Source organism: Balaenoptera ricei, chromosome 4 (genome assembly GCF_028023285.1).
Source record: "Balaenoptera ricei isolate mBalRic1 chromosome 4, mBalRic1.hap2, whole genome shotgun sequence".
In the NCBI taxonomy this organism is placed as follows: Eukaryota; Metazoa; Chordata; class Mammalia; order Artiodactyla; family Balaenopteridae; genus Balaenoptera; species Balaenoptera ricei.
The window spans coordinates 91,636,933-91,657,884 of NC_082642.1; the positions used below are offsets into that span (position 1 = coordinate 91,636,933).

General features: G+C 43.4%; 1 protein-coding gene across 13 annotated transcripts in view; it reads right to left on the reverse strand.

Moving 5' to 3' along the window:
• KALRN (kalirin RhoGEF kinase) overlaps positions 1-20,952 on the reverse strand; it is a 655,749-nt gene that overhangs the window by 326,526 nt on the left and 308,271 nt on the right. For all 13 annotated transcript variants that reach the window (XM_059920949.1, XM_059920948.1, XM_059920941.1 and 10 more), the window contains exon 10: positions 17,451-17,573. In XM_059920949.1, coding sequence (XP_059776932.1) covers positions 17,451-17,573 — 123 coding nt within the window. The remainder of the gene's footprint in view (positions 1-17,450; positions 17,574-20,952) is intronic.

The window sequence follows — 20,952 nt, forward strand, 5'->3', positions numbered from 1 at the left end:
AATCAGAGATTTCACCTTTCTCAGTTTGGACTTTATGACACTGCTCATCATAGCTCTAAAGAAACATGATTTTGATATGACATATATATGCAAAAAAGATCTACTTAAAAATAATTACCTATGAAATCCTGAAAATTATTTCCCCTGGGCACAACGCAACATCAACTACCCGGGACCCTGAGTTGTCTCCCTCAGCAGTCAAAAATAAGAGATATGTCAAATTTGAAAATACTTAAAAGTGAGGCAGACTCTCAGACAACACTCCCAAGAGCCTCTATCTGGAATGGGGCTATAGGGTTTGGTTGAAAGCCTTCTTTATCACCATCATATGAATATCAAAGCCCTCATGCCCACGGCATGGAGCTGACAGCAGCAAAGAGTGACAGGCAGGGGCAGTCCTTTGGTACTTAATCTGTGAAACTGACAAGCTGATGTGACTGAAATGCTTAGGGCCCTTTAAATAAAAATCAGCAAAATAAAGATGGAGTGATGCAAAGATCAAAGGAATAACAGGAGAGATCTACTTCTAGAAGAATCACCCTCTGTCTTCCCATCTTGCTGGTACACTCTGGGACGGGGGTTTCAGTGGCTTTAGAAGGCCTAGGTCACTTATATCTCACCTTCCCCAGGTATACCATTAAGATCATCATCATCATCCAAGAGAAATATGGCTTTTAGCCACAGGGCCGCTCCGGGGCCCACAGGAAGTGACACATACTGCTCTAGGGGCTATATTCCCTGATCAGGCCTCCCTCAAAGTAAGTCAGTCCTACAAGGGCTGCAGTATTGGGAGGGACCCTTTGTAATGGAAAAGGAAAACCTAGGCCTCTGCAGTGACCTTGGACGTCTCTCTACTCATGTTCACTGAAATTAGTGAACATTGCCATGCATCCTGAGGCATCAAAAAAAAAAAGGTGAATTGTGTTCAGAATGGTCTGTATATAAGGCATGGAAAGTTTAAACGGTATTTCAAAAAGTTTACCAACAATAAAGATGAAATCTGAAAAGTTTCAGCATGAAGTGCTTCGGGTGAAGTCTTGGTTTTTTATGAAATTAAATTATGTAGAACAGTTCATTCTCCAAGGACGAGAAGGAAATGAGGTGTGACAGTAGTACAAAGTGCTGATGTGATGCTGAGGGCACACTGGGTAACGAGTGATCGGGTAAGATGGACAGGCCTGGAGAAGTTTTCAGAAGGAGGCACATTTTTCAGCCAACTGTAAAAAGTCTAAAATGTGAAGGCAAAGAGGAGGAATCTGCCAGGCAAGGGAATGGCTTGGGCAAAGATCCAGATTGGGAAGTTGGGAAGATGTGAGGGGTCTTGGCGAGGAACTAAGAGAGGCACAGTACTGGGGTTTCCTCCTTCAAGTCAGGGTTGGTGATGGAAAGTTTGCTGGGGGTGTAAAGCAGAAGTGGCTCTTGGCTCTTCAGGAAGAACAGCCCACCTCTGCTGAGAGAAGCACAGTGCAGGAGTCAGACAGCTCAGCTCCAGCCCTCACTGTGGGATAAGCCCCAGGCAGTGGTCATGTGGTACAGAACAGTGGTGGGGAGGGGTGTGAGGGGGACAGAAGAGACAGAGGAAGGAGAGCTACACAAAGAATGGGGCCACCTGCACACCCTTCTCAAACAGGGCCAGATTCAGAGATTTGCTCTAGGATGGAAGAGACACTTATATATCCACCAAGGACTGTTTACCACAGACTGTCTGCCAAGACCCAGGGCCCTCTGAGACCTCAGGATCCCCATTTTCAAAGTAGGAACAACATCTGCCTCCTGTTTCCTTTCCTTAGGTGATGGAGTGAAGAGACTCACCCACTGGAGCACTTCCGTGGAGCAGAGATGCTGCGGGAGATCAAAGACTCCCCACAAATGGGCCCCAAGGGAACGGGCAGAATCCAAATAGCTGGAGGTTGGACCATGAGACAGGGAAGGGTCATGAGGTTCAGGCTCACATCCCATCATTCACCTCGTTATCTGGAGCGCTTGAACGTTCCTAACTTTTACAGGCCAAGAAGTGTCTTCCGTGATCACAGATTACACCCATAATCCTCAGAGTCATGAAAACCTCGGCAAGAATCATGAGTTATTCAGCACAAGCCCACCCTCAACACGACAAAGGGGAAATTAAGCAATGGGATTATGTGAATGGAGACACAGTAAGCAGGAGCAAGCTGGCCAGGAGGCGGGGTCTGGCAGGGCATGGATACTTTCACAGAACCCCAAAGAAAGTAGCTGGAAGAGTCACTGTAGGCCCCCGGGGCTCTCTGGAAAGGCTGGGTATGAGCTGTGAGCAGGGCTTCCCTGTCCTCTCTGGGCAGAAGGGCATGTAAGATAAGTGGTCAGAGTGCTCTATGTACAAAACATCATGCTGTTTCCATTTCCATTTCCAAAATCCACCTCTGACCCCAAAGTCTCACTGACCTACACTTACATAAACATCAGAACAAGGCTCATTAAATCACTAGCTTTAGCTTTAGAATGTGGAAAGTTTCCCGGCTAATCCTACTATGCATGGGAATCTGGCCCTCAAACAGTGTCAGAAGTCTGAAGAGTTCAGTTAGACTCCGAGACTGGTCAGCACATTCTCTCTCTTGGGAAACACCCGGTATGGGGCAACAGCATCAATCTTTTCTATATCTTTAGCTCCTCTTTTCTAAGCATGTTCCAGACATGATCTCATCCACTGTCTCTATATTCCTGGAATAATAATGATAATTTACATCTGCTCTGTGCTCTAGACTTATAGTGCTTTTAAGTACATTATCTCATTTAATGCTTACTTCAACTATGATGGAATAAACATTATTCCCACTTTGTAGACGTAGAAAGGAAGTTTGGTGAGGTTAGGTGACTTGTACGTACAGATGGAGTGGCTCTGGGCCTCCTACCCAGGTGTTCCAATCCCTGTATCCTTCCTCTTACTGGATCTTGTTGCCTCCCACAAGGAAAAAGGGAGGAAGACTCTGTAACTCTCATTTTATTGATGATAAGATTATGGCTTTAATTACTGAAGTGGCCTTCATATGAGGCATAGGGTAAGGAAAGAGAGAATCTAGGAAATTATCAAAATTATTCTCTTTGATAGAGAGAATCTATCAAAGTTATCTGGTACCAAATCATCTGACCACCTCAAGCCATGATGGGATGTAATTACTTGGAGTGAACCTCAAACCTCAACCTTTCTAACCTTATAAATTTGTAAAACTTTTACCAGAGTGACAGCTACAGCAGTTGGGTCAGACCCAAGTTTTGCATCCAAATAACCCTCTCTTCTTTAGCTATATTTTTTTAAGCAAATGAGACTGACCTTGTGAATCCCCGAGACACTAAAGAGTCTATAATTTTAGGCAGAGTCCAAGACTCCTGAAGAAGAAGAAAACTGAAACATGTCTATCACATGGATTTGGAGCTCCCTTTTTAGCCTTATTCACTGCCCCCTTCCCTCGAAGTTATTTTCAAATTCTAGGCATGTGATGGACTAAAGTCCACCAGAGCTATTTCAAACCATACTTGGCATTGTTGAGGCTCAGATATAATGTACAAAATAGCTCACAGGGTGAAACACCATGGAGATGCGTAATTACAGCTGAGGTTGCCAATATCTAATGCGGTCAGCTCCTAGAACATAGTAGGATAGCTGCACTAGTCTCTACTGAAACCCAAAGGGCAGTGCCTTGGGCTGGCTGGGCATTTGCCTTGTGTATCCCAAGACAAATAAAGGCACCTATCCTGATGAGGCTTGGATGTCACCTGGTCCCACAGGAGACCACAAGAGCTCAGCTCTCTCTGCCCCAAACCTGGCTGCCTTTCCAGGTGGCATAACTCAGATGTGATGCTTTGTTCCTGTCAGACCTTGGCAGTGGGCTTTTCTCCTGTTAAAAATTTATTCCAAACAAAACTGGTTCATGAAATACCTCCAGTTGCTTATTGGCAGAGAAAAAGAACACATATCTGCTTGGTGGGCTGTTCTTGTTGGTGGTGTATGTTTATTTTTTGGTTTGTGTAATATATAGCCTGAAGCCCTTTCACTCAGGACTCTTAGGTGTTGGTTCCTGGTATTCATCACCTGTCCCCACGGCACCTCCACCCACAAGTTCTCAAAAGCCCTTACCCTTCAGCCCAGACACTCCTGATTTGCCCATCACCCCGAATGCCACAGCAAAGGCGTACTCACCTCACGGAGCTCTTAGGGGTCCTAGAAAGCACAGCCCACCTGAAAGCACACTTGGACCAGAATCAAGCGCTGCATCCTGGACCCTGACTAGAGCCCCTATTTCAGGAAAGGATCTCCCAAGAGAAGATGGGACAGAAATGAAGGAAAGAGGAGGAGGAAAAGAAGAAGGAGAGAAAGGAAGAAGGAATGGGGAGGAGGAGAGAGGCTACAAATGCTACTGCTTTGAAGTACTCCCCACCCACCTACCACCTCCACCTCCACCTCCACCATGACCATCTCCAACATCATCTCAGCCAGTTTTAGGGGCTCAGAAGGTCCTTACATCCCTCTAATATACATGCACCTGCAATGGGGCACTGGAAAGGCTTGGGAGGGCACTTGTAAATTGCCATTCTCTGAAGCTTTCTCTTGGGAAAAGATTCTGAATGCTTAGCTTAAACCCAGCCCTCTGTTTTCAATGCTTATTTTGCTTCTCTTTACCCACTTGTAACTGTACCTGCTTTTAACAGCCTATAATTATAAGCTACTAGAATCTGGGAAAGAGTAAAAAGTCTTAATATTTCACCAGCAAAAAATAAAACAAAACAAAAACAAAAACCACTGTAGATATATATCTATTACCATGGCTATATCATTAAGTGAGAAAAGCTGGCAACCAACATACATATACATATAAATAAAGAAATATCTGGAAGAATAAACACCAAAGTATTAGCAACTGTTAAGACAGGCAACTGAGTGGGTGGATTATTTTTGTTCCTTTTTTGCTCATCTGCACATCTATATTGAAAATGTGTAGTTTTGTAATTAGAAATTTTTAAAAAATAAAAGTAAAATAGAAAGTTCATTTGGAAAAAAAATCAAAAAGAGAGTTGAATAAGCTCAGTTTTCCCCATTACTCTGAAGGTACGTGAGCTAGAAGCATGGGCTCTGGGGTCAGACTGGGTTCAAAACTTGCGTCCTGCACTTGAATGATACTCTCTAGGCCTGATTTTTCATCTGGAAATTGCGGATAATATTAAAATCTACTCCACAGAGTTGTTTCAAGGATTAAATGAGTTATTTCTTATAAAGATATGTATTCAATAAATGGCAGTTATTATTATTGCTTATTCTTACACGTTTACAGCACAGGTTTAAAACCTTGCAAATACTTTTCAAAATGTTTTTATCCAGGAGAAATATTTTCATTGTGGAATTTGCATACATTCCCCCCATATGCAAATCCATCACTTGCTCCCTCTTACTTTCAGCTTAGACAGTGCTGGCTTCCAGGGGCCCACCTTGCGGGCACAGTGTCACAGAAATGAAAGGAAGACAGAAGAGAAAGGAAGTCAATTTGGTTTCTCTTAATCTGGGCACGTTGACCCGTGTTGAAATTAATTATTGGAAGACATGGTAATACATAGTTTGCTTTCAGAATCAGTACCAGCAGATGAGGAAGCTTTCCTCTGGAACAGCTTTCCTTGTTTCCTTTCTAAACCATGTCAGTGCTCTCTGAGAGTCAGCAACTTTATTCTTCCCACCGGTGTGTTATTCTCACTGTGCAAGGTAAATATGTTGACACCTTGTGAAACTAGTGGCCACATTCTTGGGACCCCTGTGAGTAGGCCCACTGAATCAGAGAATCCTTTAGAAGGGAGAGTGCTCTCACTCAGTGCCCAGACTCTCTCCCCTTCCTTCCCCTTTTCTGAGGCCCTGTGGCAGGTTCAGCTTCAGTCTCTTGACAGAAATGGAATCACACGTCTTAGCAACAGACTAGTCCTTCATATCAGGTCCCACTGGCAGCTAATCCAGCCCTGCCCTGGTGCCCACACTTGATAATTAGACTTTTATCCCTATCCCTTCCTTACCTGGAACCCTGCCTCTGATTTGCAGCCCAGTAAGTGAAGCCTGCTATCTGTTAAGAGTCTTCTCAATGGAAACCACTGATCCTCTTCCTTGCACCTCTGAATACACTGGCTCTTGGATGCCCAGAAGTGGGTATCCCCTACCTACCACCCCAAGGCAGGATGCACCATTACTCTATTGCCTTTCCTTGGTTCTGACTGGTCAAATTGGATGGATCCCTCTTCCACATGCTTAACCCGAGGATCAAGCTTAGTTCCTGTAGCTGATCTTTCCATTTGGCACCTGGCCCATCTCAAAGGACAAGCCTACTCTTTCCAACATAGTTAGGCAGACCACACCATGCTGAGGCTTGAGAGAGGACAGCATGGTACTTGATAACCTATCCTGGAAGGGAGTGAGGCTTAGAGGTATCCCATCACCTCCACTCCCATGGTCACCACTACTGCCACTGAGGCCACCACTCACCAGGCACCTCCCATGAAACAAATTCTCTATTAGGCACATTCTACATGTTATTTCGAACCCTCACATCACTCTGTGGGGGAGGTGTCACCATCTCTATTTTAGAGAGGACACTGAGGCTCAGGGAAATTGACTGTCACTGGGCCCAAGGCCAACAAAAGGAAAGAACAGACTGACTGCAAATGCTACACTTTTCTTCACTATATCATATGTCCAAATAGAGGGAAATTAGAACTGAGAGGGATGTCTCAAATAGGCTTGTGGAGCTATCAAGGGAGATGTGTTCTGGAAACAAGGAGGTTTCATTAATGATAGCCTGACCTTAGCAAAAGGTAAAAAGAAAGGGACAAAATAGGACTTCCCTGGTGGCGCAGTGGTTAAGAATCCGCCTGCCAATGCAGGGGACACAGATTCGATCCCTGGTCAGGGAAGATCCCACATGCCGCAGAGCAACAAAGCCCGTGTGCCACAACTACTGAGCCTGCGCTCTAGAGCCCGTGAGCCACAACTACTGAAGCCCGCGCGCCTAGAGCCTGTCCTCCGCAACGAGAGAAGCCACCTCAATGAGAAGCCCACACACCGCAACGAAGAGTGGTCCCTGCTCACTGCAACTAGAGAAAGCCCATGTGCAGCAACCAAGGCCCATGTGCAGCAACCAAGACCCAATGCAGCCAAAAATAAATAAATTAATTAAAAAAAAAAGAAAGACAAAATAATATTCTGGGCTGGGCCAAGTATAGTCCACTTTGTGCTAGAAAATGGAAATGAAGACTCGGGCTAGATACTGGCCAAGTTAATTGTTAAACAGGACAAGCGCCAACAGAGAACAGAGCCAGCTGTCACCAACAGTGGGTACACGTGTTTCAGATAAGGCAGAGGATGGGTAGAGAAAGATGAGAGGCAGTCATAGGATTCCCAGAGCCCTGAGGTCACACAGAGCTTTTAGATGAAGAAGATGTCATAGAGGGTCATGAAGGTGACCCTGGAGTCCAAGGGAATTATTAGGCACAAGGAGGGAAAGACTGTCACTCAGCAGTCCTGTGGCCACAGTGCTAACACATGGTTGTCTGAGGGGCTACCTGGATCCACACATAGAGGATTAGGAACTGGTTCTGGGGTGAAACTGAGGACACTGCCAGGCCCAATCCCAGAGACATCCAAAGCTTTTGTGAATCAAGAGACTCTGTGGCAAAGGAGTTGAGAGCCTGGGCTCTGAAGCCAGACTACTGGGTTTGAATCCCAGTTCCACCCCTTACTAGCTTTGCCAACTTGAGCTATTATTTCACCTCTTTGCCTCCGACTCCTTATCTGTAAGTGGGAGTATCAATACCTAACTCATGGGATGTTATGAGAATGAAGCGGACAGTGTCTGGCACATAGAAAGTATTCAGTAAGTGTTATTGTTATTATCATTACTGCTGTTGTTATTAGGATCTCCTCAACAGGGAGAAGGAAAACATGTCTATCAGTGAACATGACAGACTGAATAAAAAGTATGACTAGAGTCGTCTTGGACTCAAATCAATATACTTAACATAAAATCGGTATACTTCTTTTGTCTAATTTACCTTTTCTTTTGTTGTTGCCTTTAAGATCCCCTTGAAAAGAACCAATCTTATTCATCTCCAACACGGGAGAATTTTTGAAAGGGAAAAAGAACTTCGTCACATTTCAGCTAACAGAGGGAGAAGGTTAAAGCCTCCCTAGCAGTCAGGCATAGTGTGACGATAACTATCTCAGCCGGAAAATCATGGAAACTTAGTGAGGCTGGGGAAATGAACTGAGTAAGGATTACCATGCCCTCTTCTCAAAATTGGTTTCCTATGAAACCAATTCACAGGAAATAATTTCATCTGAAATAATGTTTTAGGTATTTTTGTTTTTGTTTTTCAGTTAAAAAAATATGGAAGAGTCCAAAGAACTCACTCAAAATTTGGCTCCAAAGATGCTTCTTCCCAAGTGCCAGATCCTGGACTGGGGCTGTCCATGCTAACTCCAGCTCAGGGCAATCCTACTAATTCTATGAAGATGGCTCTCAGTTAGGTCCCAGGTTATATGTTCCTGGGGCCTGTGTTTTTATGAATATTCATCTAATCTACCTCTCTTCCATTTATCATTCTTAGAGTTGGAAAGGACCTTAGACATCACCTGGCCTGATATCCACCCAACAAAGGAATGAATACCATTCATTCCTTTACTTTTCAAGCACCAATTGCATGTTAGGCTCACCATGCTAGGCATTGGGATAAAAAGGCTAAATAAAATTCCTGCTCTAAGGAAGGTCATAGCTGGGGAGTGAGGCCATCATAAAATTGATTATGACACTGCATGATAATACCATGATAGGGATGTGACCAGAAAAAGTGGATGCCTTAGAAAAGGGGTATTCAATCCAAGCCATGGAGGCCGCTGAAGGCTTCCTGAAGAGGCAATACTTGAGATGAGTGTTCAAAGACGAACAGAAGTTTGTCGGGGTAGTCAAAGTTAAAGAGCTGGGAAGGATTAAAGAGGAGACAGCACTGAGACTTGAGAGCATGACATGTTCAGGTAAACTCTGGGAGACAGGAGTATCGAGTGGGGTAGAGGGAGCACAGGAGGGATAAAAGGTAAAACCAGAGAAGTCAGCAGCCAGGTCATTAAAGGTTTATAATATCAAGAGTTTGACCTTTATCCCAATGGGACGAGACCTGTGAGTTCCATAACAAATGGAGTAGCATGATGAGATATGCATTTTAGGAAAACCACTCTGGTAGCAATTTGGGCATGGATTTAAGGAGACCATGACTAGAGTCAGGGAAAACAGGAGGATATTGCAGTAATCCAATCAAGAGATAATGAGACTTTGCTCTAGGGCAGTGGCAATGAAGATAGGAGGAAAGGGACATATTAAAGACATAGAATCAGTAGGACTTTGTGAAGGGCTCATGAGGGGTGAGAGTTAAGAATGACTCCCAAGTTTCTGGCTCAAGCAGGTGGTTGGTGCTCTTCACCAGCATGGGGAATACAGGGGGAAGAGCACACCTGGAAGGGGCAGGAGATGATCAAATAAATTTTGGACACATTGGGTTTGAGAACCCTCTGAAAAGTCAAAGTGGAAGTGTCCAGAAAGCCAGTGTGTTTTCGAACAGGAAGCACAGGGGTGAGATCAGAGATGAGACACAGATTTGGAAGCCATCAGAGTAGGGGGGCAGCTGAGGGTGGGAAAGAGTATAAAATCATAAAGTGAGAAGAGAAGGTCTGGGAACAAATCCTGGGGAAAAAGGAGAAGAGTCTAAGAAGGACCAGTCAGAAAGACATAAAGAAACCAAGAGAGCCAGGTGTCATGGCAGGCTGAGGACAAGTGAATTTAAAAAGGAGGAAGTGGCTGACAGGGTCAAATGCTTCAGGAAGACCAATTAATATCTGAAAAGTATCCTTTGGATTTAACAAACAAAAAGAAACATTCAGGTGGAGACTTTGGTAAGATTAACCTCTGTTGGCCAGAGAGAATAGAAGCCCAATGGCAGAGGTCAAAGGGCATCTAGGAGGTAAGGAAGTAAGGGCAGATGCAAATATAAACTGTTCTCTCAAGAACTTGGGCTTTCAAGGGGAGGAGAAACAGGGTCCAGAAAAGGTAGTCTTGGTTTCTTTTTATTTATTTGTTTGTTTTTAGCTTTTTACATATCCTAGGGAAAAAAGGGTTGCCTCTGCTGGAAAACCTCCCATGATGAGAAGCACACTACATCACAAGATATTTCATTCTGGTTTTGGACAGCTCATAAAAAAGCAACTGTGTGTGTTAGAAATGATACATGAATTAAGCTAAAATTAGCTTCACTATACCTTCCACCCTATCTCTTCTATAGGAACCTTTCAACTATCAAACACACCTCCCCTTCCATAAAAAAAATTACTCAGAATTGGACATATCCAATTACTTCAACTTCACTATCTTGGCAGCCTTCCAACAATTACAGCATAGTCTGTCAATATCCTTTTGAAAATATATTTTCTAGAATTAGACACAGTATTCTATATGTGATCTAAACAGTATATAGAGAAATCCTTATTTCTCTGGTTTAGAGATTATATTTTAATTTGCATCATCACTCAAAAGTCTTTACTCGGGCTTCCCTGGTGGCGCAGTGGTTGAGAATCTGCCTGCCAATGCAGGGGACATGGGTTCGAGCCCTGGTCCAGGAAGATCCCACATGCTGCGGAGCAACTAGGCCCGTGAGCCACAATTGCTGAGCCTGCACGTCTGGAGCCTGGCAACAAGAGAGGCTGCGATAGTGAGAGGCCCGCGCACCGCGATGAAGAGTGGCCCCCGCTTGCCACAACTAGAGAAAGCCCTCGCACAGAAACGAAGACCCAACACAGCCATAAATAAATAAATTAAAAAAAGAAAAAGTCTTTACTATTCTCCTTTGTTCTAAGAGCAATGTCTAAACCCTTTTATCTAAAAGTCAAGGTTCTCGAGAGAGTCTAGACATAATCTATACTCTTTTGAGCTTTTCTAGAATGATCCGCTCTCTACATTGTAGAACACTTTGCTCTCATCAACTTATTGATGTTTTATTTATGGTGTCACAGAATTTACGGGAGATGCCAGGAAATTTGAGGGCTCTCATAACCACCATAGTTTTCCTTGAGCCAGAACTGAAATTATATCAAAATTTCCCATATCCTCCATCTGATGGAGGATATTATGGTCCTCTCCAGTCACAATCATGGCTTTTTGTTTGCTTTCCTTTAATCTCTATTATGTCTCCATATTGTTTACTACCCTCAGGTTTGTAGATCTCATATAGGTGAGAACCTTTCTTATATATCCTCACCCCTCTTATTAAACGAGTCTTTTAAACAGACAATCTTCTTCAATTGACATTTTTTACTTATGAGCTCAATACCCTAAAATCTCAGGAATATTTATATTTATCTTCTTGTGTTAAAGTTTAAGTACCTTACTTGTTACACATGGCTTTTGTTGATATACAGATAAGGCTATAAATACTGTTAGCAATCTGTATTCTTGGTGTTTTTCTTTAACCTAAGTTGACCTAAGGGCATTTCCTTCAGAAGATGCTTCTTTCTGTGTCACCCGTGGGCCTCACATGTCTGCTTTTAGCTTTACTGGGGTAATTTTCTCCTTCTACTTCAAAATTCGCTTAAATCCTTCTAGACAGATCAACAAGGTTTTCTGCCAAAGCACATCCTTCCCAATCTTTACAAGATGCACTCTGCCCCTTGCCAGAAGTCCATCATACTGGCTCTGTAGGATATAGTCCAGAAGACTTTTTAAAACACCATCTACACAAGTAGCCATTTATTTCTCAGCCTCCCTTCTTTTCCACAGTCACTGCCATCACACGGAACAAGAGATAAATACACCACCTGTGCTTTCTAATCTTTCAGTGTGCTACCCAGAACTTTCAGGTCATTAGGAATACAGTCCCAGTTTCTTCTGAGTTTGCCATTTGTTCCACACAGGAAGCAACAAAAGTGGGGGGACAATTCATAGTCTTGATAAGAAGTTCTTGGCAGGCTTTCTATAATATCTTGGATATTGGCTCCGACCCTTTCTCAATTTTCCACATCAAGTGCATACAACGTGACCTTCAAAACCCTTGTTTGGGAATTAACCACCATATAAAACATCTTTCTTCTTCCTGACAGTGGTCACAAGACCCCTCCCATCAGCTCATGCCAGTAACTTCTCCCTAGTGCTTTCTGGAAGGAATGTCCTGAGTCCACCCCAACGGGAAGAGTGCCAGGCAAGATCCAAAGGGTAAGACTGTCCTTCATTTCTCTGCCATTTCACATTCTTCCACTTGCCCATTTCATGACATTAATTTATCAGCATTTTCCTGGCTTTCTTTCTATCTTTTTTCATCCTGCCTAAGAACCTTTCATCATCTCTAAGAAACTGGGGAGGGTAGAAGACACAAGAGGAAGGAGATATGGGGATGGATGTATACATATAGCTGATTCACTTTGTTATACAGCAGCAACCAGCACACCATTGTAAACCAATTATACTCCAATAAAGATGTTAAAAAAATAAAAAAATAAAAAATAGAATGTGAAAAAAAAAATAGAAACTGGAGTGTGGAAAAGTACCTGTTTAATCTCTCCCACCTCTCCCTTCTGCTTGCATTTGCAGCTGCTATACTTGGTCACCATCTCAGGCGTGAAAAGAAAGATGGAACATACTGCAAAGGTCACTACACTACCGCAAGGCAGGTGTTTTTTTTGGATCACCAAATGAACTAAGGGTTTATCTTGGTTTCACTAGATGCACTCCTTGAAAACCTTCAGAGTAAAGATTACGTCTCCTCCCTTATTGTGGGACTTCTTAGAGGTTTAGAATACTCTGGCTGCATGTTTTTTATTAGACTGTGAGTTCTTCAAGACAGAAACTGTGCATCTCTTTCATTTTCCACAGTGCCCAACACAGAGACTTGATGGGACATGGAAACTGAATGCAACTGTCCAACTCTGTGGGCAGAGGCTTTCCATCTCTATGGATTACCCTATTCTGGTCGCCCTTAGTACTCTGGTAGGTTAGCTGATTACACTTTGAATATCTTTAATGGGCAAGGTCACTGATGGGTCCACTAAAATGTTTCCCTTCCATTTTTGCCTATTTTGTCCCCAAGGCTCAGAATGGGTTTTGTTGGTTTTTTTTTAATGTATTCTATTCAAGTTTGAAGAAAAAGCAAGGGTCAGCTAGAGAAATAACTAACTAGAGATTACTGAATGAAGTACTTAATTGTGCCCGTGTTTTTATATTTCTTTAAATCTTTCTTTGAATGGTCTGTTCTTTCAAAAATGTTACACTGATGCTTAGCTGCTTAAGTGTGACTTGGTGCTTTGAGATTTTAAATAATATATATTTGAATGTAAATGCTTGCTATTTTGACTAAACTAGCCTACAGAGAGTCTGGCATTTCAGATAATGAGGTCATAAAGCAGACCACTAACAGCAGGCACAGCTGCTCTCTAAACCACAGGCACTTGAGTACTCCCCTACTGAGTCACAGCAAATATCTCAGGACAAAATGTCAGTACCACTGCCCACTCTACCTCTTGGGCAGATATGGATGCATCTATACCCTGAAAGCTATGCTCTTACGGGTAGCAATTCCATCCCTATGCCTGTTCATACTCCCAATGACAGCTAACATGCAACACACACACACACACCATATATATATATATATTATATATATATAATATATATATATATACATGTGTGTGTATATGTATATATAAGTAATACGTGTTTTTAAAAAATCTGATTTACGCTAGAGCCTGAGTCATGTGATGAGTTTATAGGCAACTCGAGTCAAGTATCTATCTGGAGCAGGAGGGGTTCCCACTGGTCCCCATCTCTTCTATTTGAGCATGGACAATCTCAGCAGCTTAGACTAGAAAGACCTGTAGAGACAGCCCCGTGGTGCATCCCCTGGCCCTGGCCCCTCACCACCTGCCTGTCAGGCTGTCATGACTGAGGCTCCTTTCCTCACGCAGCTCGGCTTCTATGTAGGCTATTCAAAGAGTGCCATCTGCAGGATGAAGGGAGGATCATAATTATTTATTCATCTTCAAATGATAGTTGAAGAATTTAAAATGTGTTCAAGAGCTAATCAACACAAGATTTAAGTTAAAGTTTAATGACAGATAATGAATTGCTACATTCATTCTTCACAGGTATCATTTGTATTTATTTTAATGACTGCCTTAAATGTCTTTACTCCAAAGAGCAACCAATGGTGAGAATCAAAGGTGCCCCCACTATCCCAAGAGTGGAGAGGTGTTCGTTCAGGGCCTTTATGCTGCCCCTGGACCCCTCCCCACGGGTAGCCATTTCTCTGCTCTTCCCTGCAGAAGGGCACATGTCCAGTGGTGACAGATGAAACAGCTCTCTTCCTACTTTGACTCAAGACCATTTTTAAAATCTGAATGCAGAGAATGGGAGCTCAGAGTTCCCTTGTCATACCAGCCTCAGGTCAAAGAATCATAAAATCGCAAAGCTGAAAGAGGTTCCTTCACTGAATCATGACCCTGTGTAGTGCTGCTGACCAGCGGCCCCCAGTCTCCTACTTCACACCATGTGCGATGCCCTTCCTGACCGTATCTCATAAGCAGCAGCCCACAACAACCAGGAACAGGTTTCTAATTCTTTCACCGTGTGTCACTGATCTCTGACTAACTCAAGAACTATCCAATTCCTGACTAAATTCACTTCTCTCCTCCCAGTGGCCCTCACCTAGTGAGGAGAGAAGCAAGAAAAAGAGCGCCCTTTCCTGCCTGGGTTGCCCCCTTTCTCAGTACCTGAGCGTGATGGTCACACTGCACAGAAGAAAGCAGGGCTGAGGCAGGTGGCTGCTGACCACCCACCTGCCTTGGCCATGGCTGGAGGTGGTTTTCCTATGTGGGCTACCAACTCCAGGATGCCAGGCAGCTCCACTGCCCACTCCCTTCCCCAGAATAGGGATGAGGGAACAAGACAGGATTCATTTCCAGACTACGAGACCCATTTCTAGAGGCCTATTTACAGGAGAATGCTGCAGTGATCTCATGGCCCTTCACTGAGGTGTTCCCTTTGTGGTCCGCATCCTCCTAAACCCTCCTAAAAGCAGGAGCCCTTTGGAAGGTACACACTCTCTTCTCTCTCATAAAGACACAGTCTTATCAGGAAGCAGAGGCAGAGACAAGTGGATTATATCAAAAGATTACTCGTTGGCAGGACCAGGGAAAATAATGCCTGCGACAGGGGAAGCCTCCCCTACCCCATTCTTGCTCTTTGTCCTGTACTTTCCATGAGGACACTGGCAATGAATTTCATACCCAATTCCTCCACCTCAGTAAGGAGGGACAGCGTGGGGTTAGGGTGAGAACACGGGTCTGGACTCACACCTGGGTTGAAGTCCCCACAGAACCGCCGACAAGCTAGATGACAAAGGCACTGAAGGACTTTCTGATCCTTAGTGTCGTCTTCTATAAGACAAGGCTGATACTGTCTATCGTTCAGGGTTGGTGGGAGATAAAACACTTAATAGGCCCATAAGCTCTCAAAAATGTGTCCATCCTTTCTTTAGTATGAATTTAAGTTAATGTGTCTCTGGCACTAACTGAAAGGCATTGTCCCATGGGAAGGGCATATCAGGCACCAGCGAGAAGGTGGAGGAGCAACTGGGAGAAATGAGGTTGAGGTTGGGGAGGCCACGAGGCTTGTTTGGTTGTAACAACACACAAAAATGACAGCCCCCTCATGGGCCTGTGACCACAGCTGGCATTGCCTGTGAGGCCACAGCAGTAAGAGAGCAAGGAGGAGTGGGCTGGATCAGGGTGGTGGGTGGCTCTGGGGATGTCCTTCCCAAGTGAGGAGGGCTGAACCACAGGACAGCCAAAAGGCAGGGGCACCAAAGCTATGGGATGGCTCTATTCCAACAGATGGTCCCAGGTACCACAATGCCCACTCTCAGCAGGCAGGGAGTCTGGATGACCCTCTTCCACCCTTTGCCCCCTAACAGACTGGACAGGCACCAGAATGCCTGGCCACCCAGATATTTTGGGTCTGTAATACATCTTGTCCACCAGAGGCACGTTGGGCCTGTGTCTGTATCATGTTGGCACAGTCCAGCTCATGCTGTAAAAGATCCTTGTGTGGCTATGAGGCTGGTTTTTGTTCTTGTGGTGGTGCTACTGGTGGTCATGGTAAAATAAACATAACAGAAAACTTGAAAGTTCAGGGGCACTGAGTCACACTGTTGTGCAACCATCACCACCATCCATCTCCAAAAATCTCTACCTTGCAAAACTGAAACTCTGCACCCACTAAATAATAACTCCCCATCAGCACTTGGCAACCACCCTTCTACCTTCTATCTCCATAAATTTGACTATTTTAGGTACTTCATATAAGTGGACTCATATGATATTTGTCCTTTTGTGACTGACATTTCACATAGCATAGTATCTTCAAGGTTCATCCATGCTGTAGCATGTGTCATACTTCCTTACTTTTTAAGACCAAATAATATTCCATTATATGTATATACCATATTTGGTTTATCTATTCATCTGTCGATGGACACTTAGGTTGCTTCCACCTTTTGGTTACCGTGAAAAATGCTGCTTGAACATGGGTGTACAAATATCTTTTCGCATCCTTGCTTTTAATTTTTTGGGTATATACTCAGAAGTGGGATTGCTGAATCATATGGTAATTCTATGCGTAATTTTTTGACGAACTGCCATACTGTTTTTAACAGTGGCTGCACCATTTTACATTCCAACCAACAGTGCACAGAGATTCCCTATGAGGTTTTCTTTATCCCCTAGGTTGGGTCTCATCCACCTGCCTCCACAGGTTCAGGTCGCTGCTGACACGGTCTCTCTGGCTCCGTCAGGCCTCTCACCCTCCAGCACCCCTTGCAGCTCCCCTAGGGATGGGCAGCAGCCCTGGTCTGCTCCCACTACTTCCTGCCCGCCAGCAGATTCCTTTGGCTCATGGCAGGCCCTCTCCTTTCACACCCACAGCTCACATCTGTCCGAGCCTGGTTGCCTCCCTGGGTGAGGTTGGGGCTCGGGACAATGCCCAGCAGGACACCCCCACTGAGGGCTGCCTATGTAACGGAATCAGAGCCAGCCCTGGCTAAAGCCGTGATGTGGCAAACTCTAGCTTTGTCACCCTCACTACTCCGGCAGCATCCACCTCTCCATCCCTTAGTGATACCTTTCCCAGCTGCCCCTTCCCTGCCTTACTCTTTCCACTGCAACTGATCACAGTTGACAAAATACTAATTTACCACTCACCTAGTGATCCTAGAGCAGACAAGGGTCTCCTTGCATCAGGCGGGAAGGCAGCCCAGAAGCCGTGGGCTATCCACCCAACGTGCCCCACCAAACACCAAAGCCACAGCCCTGATCTCCCTCACCCCTCCCCACACGCATACAACCATACACAGCATCTCACCTGAGCCACCTCTTCAAAGTCATCGTGCCTCTTCTGCAGGGCCCGGGCTCGATGCAAAGACTTCCCGACCCCTGTGTGCTTGCTGAGAAAGGCCTCGCCATGGTTTTCAATCCAGTCTAACACCTAGTCAGAGAAGGAAGGCAGAAACAATGACTTCTTGGCAAAAGACACGTGACAACACGTGTGACTGCTAGGCTATTAGAGTCCCCTTCCCAACCAGAAAGCAGCAGTCCAGGTGTGAATGTTCAATCCACGGTGGACACAGGGATTTCATTACTGTCATTGGCAATACAACAATCCCACCCTTAACTAAGTTCAGCTCTTCCTCTTTGATCTCCAGAATATCCCCTCATCACTTTCTCAGTTTTCTCAGCCTTAATTAGCCTATTATTCTAAACAAGTTACACAGACCGCCAGGCACAGTTTTACCCTCTCACTACTTTGACTCCAACCATATAAAGTCAGACACATTTGCAGGAAATTAGGCAGTGTCAGGTCAGGGCAGTTCCTTGGCACTCACTCCACCATAAAAATGCTCATGGCAGTGGCATCAAGTCATGGGGATCCTACCTCATTGTTCTCCTGGGACTCCCTTCCTAATCTTGGGAGTAAAGTCCAGAGTAGTCAGTCCCTAACTGGAGCTACGCTCAAGAGAGCTGATCGCCAGGACAACTGCCCTCTCTGGCTTCTTTCCACCTTTCTTCTCCAATCAACATCAACCAACCAACCAACCAACAAAATAAAGTAAGGTCTTTAGTATCTATGATGCTCTTGGGTAGCAGTAGAGACTCCATGTTCTCCAGGCTTAAGGTCTAGTGATTTGGCCTCAAGACATTTTCCTCGGAGTTGTGAGAAGCTAGAAAAGAGGTGGCTGGAGCAGTAGAGGGGTGAGTGAGGGGATGCTTAGAAGGTGAGAAAATATGTTGTCCTGAGGGGTACTTGACGGGGGAGTGGAAAGCCCTTAGTAAAAGCCTCGAAATGTAGGGAGGATCAAAGCCTTTAGCCCATTTTGCATTTGCCCACATAACCCAACAAAAATGTGTGCCTCCCAGGGAGAAGGGAAGCAGTTCATTTGGGCCCTGAGGAGTTGGCACTCACTAAATCAGATGGCCACAATTGAATCAGAATTACAGCACAGACACACCTGTTGCAGTCCCTGCCAAGACTCAACTAAGCCCACTCTATTTCTACTGTAGTAAACGTCAACTAAACATTTGATTAATGAGGTACTAGCTTTCTCAGACTGTAGAATGACTTTTGGGAAAATGATTTAGATGAACTAGCCCTGTTTAAAAGGGCACTTTAATTCTGTTTTTTCCTACAGATTGCCCTGTGGCAAGCAGAGAGACCAAATCATTGCCTGGACTGCAGACATGAGAGTTCTGTTTCTACAGAATTTAGCCTTTGGCTTCACTTCCTCTGACATTTGAGATAAATTTGTGCCTGCAATTGTACAAAGTATGGAAGCTTTCAAAGTCTTAGATGGCAGTATCATAAAGCCATACCAAGATGGTATTGGTTAGAGAAATGCACATATGAATATAAAAATGAGGTTTAACAAAAATGCACAGTACAAAGCCAGGTCAGGTAATCGTCCACCAAAACGAAGAAAAAAAGAAGGCTTTTGTAAAAATGACTTTATCTAAACATTACTGCAAAGATTTTAAGCACTTTAGCAACAAGGATTTACTATATAACACACGGAACTATATTCAATATCTTGTAATAACCAGTAATGGAAAATAACCTGAAAAAATATATATATAACAGAATCACTTTGCTGTACACCTGAAACTAACACAATATTATAAATCAACTATACTTCAATTTTAAAAAGATTTTAAACACTTTAACAAATTTTGACAATATTTTTTTAATATTCTGGAGGCACATCTGTAAAAAGAAATTGCAATAGTAAATGAACTGAATTTTTACCTTTTGCAAACTCTGAAAGGCAGCACTGAAAGGAAGTTTAGATATTCTTTTCTTAGAATAAAGAAGAGCCTACTTTTCTCTTGAGTTACTTATGGTGATATTTCAGCAACAAAAGTCAGGAGAGTGCATTTTTACTTGATTTGCCTTAATTTGATCCCATTCTATACCGGACAGGGATGATGGGTGTCAGCATGCAAGGTCAAAGACAAACGTTCCTAGTCACAATGTTTCCCATATATTGTGTACCATGGATAGCGTAGTTTTATAATTTTTATGCATATTTAAACTTTTATTAATCCTCTTTTGAGAATGAATTGAAGCTTGGAGATAATTTTTATATATAAAGGAGCTGTCTTATAGCTTTTCATGAGTGCTTTGGAATTTATGACGTATTTTCAGGTTACAATTTTTTTTTAAAATTTTGTTTTGAGCAGTTAAGTGTGACTTGCTTGTCTGGCACTTTTTTTCATGAATTTTATTTTATTCCTTTTCATTTTTAATCTCTAGCTTTAATAAATATTCTAAATAATATTCTAAAGCAAATTGGTTAGAGAGAAATGTTTTTCATCTACTAGTTCACAAATGGTTAGCTTTTATACTCCCTGTGGGTGCTTTCACAACTTTTAAACTTTTTTTAAAAAGCAATTTGTTTCCTGTTCATTTTGCTTTCTTTAAAATGTCAATTAGTTTTCAGTTAGTGACACTTAGTTTACTTAATCAGCTCTGCCTTAACCACTTAAAAATCTATTTCATATTTGAGAGGCTTTTACTTAGTTTAAACATAACTTTGCTCTGCGATGTTACATTGCCTCCATTTAGTACAGCTTCTGCCATTAGAACTGGAGCTGTGGGGAAAACACATGCAACCTCAATGCGGGGTCAGGGACTGCAGGGAAATCAATTTAACAAAACAAAAGCAAACGATTTAGGTCACGAACAAGATTACTTTAGTAATATATAGAGATGGAAAAAGCATCTGAGGACAGAGAAACGGAATCAATATATGACGCATTGTTCAAAATGTTGATTTCTGATAATTTTGTTTCAGAGAGTTCATTTAGAGCCAGCATGGCCTGGTACAAATATTTAGGCCATATGCTCTCTTGACCTTTGATTTCATGGCTCCCAACCCTGGGAATACAATCCAGCTTCCTATGTGGACTGCACAGCAGAGAAATGTGCTTCTGAACAGACACCAGCGGTGCCTGACAATTACGTGACACACTGTAAATTAATGTGCAGCATCGGAAGTCTGGTGAGTCCCAGAATCTGAACACCACTGGCTGAAGAATAAATTGAGTTTCTAGCCTTACCCTGGACCCTATCAAAGTGTAAGCACCCATCAAGGTACCCCTTATTAGCTGGTCCCTATGTAATTTCTCTCATCTACAAGATCTTATTTAAAATAGTCAATTATCAGTTGTAGTTAGGATAGTACAGGATGATAGTTAATCATACCTATTGATGGTTTTGAATTGGTATTTAAGTGTTTCCAACAATAGGAGGTTTTTTCCTTTTGTTTTTGTCTGAAGGAAGAGTCTTCAGGATGCAGAGAAGCGCGTGTGGG